General features: G+C 46.1%; 1 protein-coding gene across 1 annotated transcript; it reads right to left on the bottom strand.

The window, feature by feature from the left end:
• Positions 1 to 1,119: 1,119 nt before the first annotated feature.
• On the bottom strand, positions 1,120 to 2,140 carry LOC119300354 (dnaJ homolog subfamily B member 12-like). Its single transcript, XM_037577343.1, has 3 exons — positions 1,773 to 2,140; positions 1,541 to 1,661; positions 1,120 to 1,352 (listed from the first exon to the last, which is right to left on the bottom strand). The coding sequence occupies exons 1-3, from the start codon at positions 2,067 to 2,069 to the stop codon at positions 1,120 to 1,122; spliced, it is 651 nt and encodes a 216-aa protein (XP_037433240.1). The 5' UTR covers positions 2,070 to 2,140.
• Between the last annotated feature and the right edge of the window lie 187 nt (positions 2,141 to 2,327).

The following is a 2,327-nucleotide window of genomic DNA, read 5'->3' as shown; positions in this document are numbered from 1 at the left end:
TGAGGTGTAGGGATTTAATAAAGAGGAGTTCCTGGCTTTCCATCCACCTACCACATGGAATCACCCAACACTTCTTTCTTCTTTCTTGCCTTATCCCTCTTTCTCTATGTGGTAGGTGGATGGAGTGAGGTGAAGTGGGATGGAAGTGGCTCACAAGGATGAACAATGATGAATGAAACAGATTGTTGTAGCCATGAAAGGGTATGAGAAGATACTAGGGGCGGAAGCATAGGTACTTAGGTAGTAAACTAACAAAACTATCAAGACAGTTCAAATAAATTTGAACGAGCAGGGCAATGTTCAGGAACCATAAGAAATACAGTACTCAAAAGTACCAACTGAAAGTTGACCGACATTTCCAAACAAAAAATGCAGCACTTTTTGCGGAGATAGAATGGCTACCGTAGTAAACCGAGCAGTTGTTGGAATGAGAATTTGTAGAAAGTGTTGAGTCACAACTAGGAAGTTCCGTCTGAAAAGAAAGAGAGGTACCCAAGTTCTACTGTGACCAGTAGTTAGTGGAGAAGCAAACCGACACGGCTCGGAAGTGCCGAAGAAAAATGATGTGCTCAAAAGTGCCATAGCAAACAAAGGACGTGTAAGGAGGATTTGACTCGGCAGTTCTGGAACAACATAAGCGGTGGCTCCGAATTGTTGAAACTAGGTTTCTTCCCTGAATATGAATAACCCTAAGAGGGTTGATAGTGTAGGAAGATAAATTTTCGGAGGTACAAGGCTCTTAGAGAAACCCATACAAAGTGATGGCCATGGAGTAGAATTTGGAGGATTTTGGCTTAGGAACTGTTCTTGGAGTTCAAACATAGTATTTGCTTATGCCCCACTTCATAGTATGGTTGTTCTATACTCAATGTGAATCTTGGATTCACTAAAAACCTTGAAAGTACATACTAAGAACTTGATGAGGACAACAACTAGATACATTTTGTGGGGGCCACCAATGATGTGCCACTTATAGCCAAACATGATAGTAGATAGTAAGATTATATGCTATACATGAAATAAGCTCAATAAGTATCATGTTTATGTCAGGTATAGTATATAGAAGATAAGAGTGGCGATAAGACCAGTTATCATTAGAGAATACATAAACACTGACGATCAACTCTTTCTGATACAAGAGTTGATTGTCATACAACACTTTTTGATGAAAATGCGCACTTCTAATGATAAGAACTTGATGAGGACAATCAAGTCTTCTTGATGCACGAAGATAAGCATGGCGGTTATTAGAAAACACGAAAATACTGCTTCCCACACGCTTTCAGGTTTGCACTCTAAATCCAGGCCATCTTCCGAGTTCAGATATGTTTCCATCTCTTTAATGACAGCCGCTGCAAAATGAGAACCGAAGTGGTGTCAATGAAATGAACATTTTCGATCAATTACACTTCTTATATCTGAGTAAGTACGGAAAAACAAAGACATCTGATCAGTGGTTGATCATTGATCAGACGTCCATTTTACTGACTGGCACGAAATATAGTTCGACATTAGAGCAAAAGAGAAGAGATTTCAGTACCGAACCAATCAAACTCCTCTTGTGCATCATGGCCGCCGCCCGAATACTTGGGCCGGCTCTCCAAGTTCATCAGCGTGTTGTAGGCGTGCTTGATCTTCAGAAACTTCTCCTGAGCATTCGCCTACATTGAACCAGGAGCTTGTCAGCAAAATCTCCATCAGGAAACAGTACTGAAGCTAGTTCCATCGCTGAATCCTGCTGCTTGGATGGGAAGAGGAGGGGAGCACCGCACCTCCTTGTTGACGTCCGGGTGGTACTTGAGCGCAAGGCGCCGGTACGCGCGCTTGATCTCGGCAGGCGACGCCAACGGCGCCACGCCCAGCACCTCGTACAGGGACTCCCTCCTCCGCCTGCCTCCGCTGGCGCCCGCGCGGACCCGCACGCTCGCCCGCCGCGCCAACCGACCGGAGCTGGAGCCGGACCGGTGGAGAGTGAGAGGAGGCGCCGGGCCCGGAGCAGACGCGAGGCGGCGTGAGAGAGGGAGGACATGCTGGGCGGCGACGGCGGAGACCTGCACCGACAGCGCCATTGCAATGGGGTTGCGAGGCTCGCGGCGAGCGCGTCCTCCGCCGTTCAGATCGACCGGCACTGAGGATCCAACGGCCGCTGTTATAAGCTGATGGTTAGCAACATCTCGATGTGTCAGCACCTTCCTTACTACTTTTACGCAAACTGTAATTTTAGCCGCCGAAGTATAGATCCTGTTTATTTAAGGACACAAAATACAAGATCCTGTTTTAAATAGAGAAAAGCATATTTACCATGCACGGGATATCCCATGCATGGT

Source organism: Triticum dicoccoides, chromosome 5A (genome assembly GCF_002162155.2).
Source record: "Triticum dicoccoides isolate Atlit2015 ecotype Zavitan chromosome 5A, WEW_v2.0, whole genome shotgun sequence".
Classification (NCBI taxonomy): domain Eukaryota; kingdom Viridiplantae; phylum Streptophyta; class Magnoliopsida; order Poales; family Poaceae; genus Triticum; species Triticum dicoccoides.
This window is presented reverse-complemented; position numbering and strand designations above follow the sequence as displayed.

Bases quoted from the DNA above. Each gene is read 5' to 3' on its own strand.
- LOC119300354 (XM_037577343.1), bottom strand. From the start codon at position 2,069: ATGGCGCTGTCGGTGCAGGTCTCCGCCGTCGCCGCCCAGCATGTCCTC. The intron at 1,662-1,772 runs GTGCGGTGCTCC...GGTTCAATGTAG, and splicing joins ACCCGGACGTCAACAAGGAG to GCGAATGCTCAGGAGAAGTT. The intron at 1,353-1,540 runs GTACTGAAATCT...CTCATTTTGCAG, and splicing joins AGAGGAGTTTGATTGGTTCG to CGGCTGTCATTAAAGAGATG.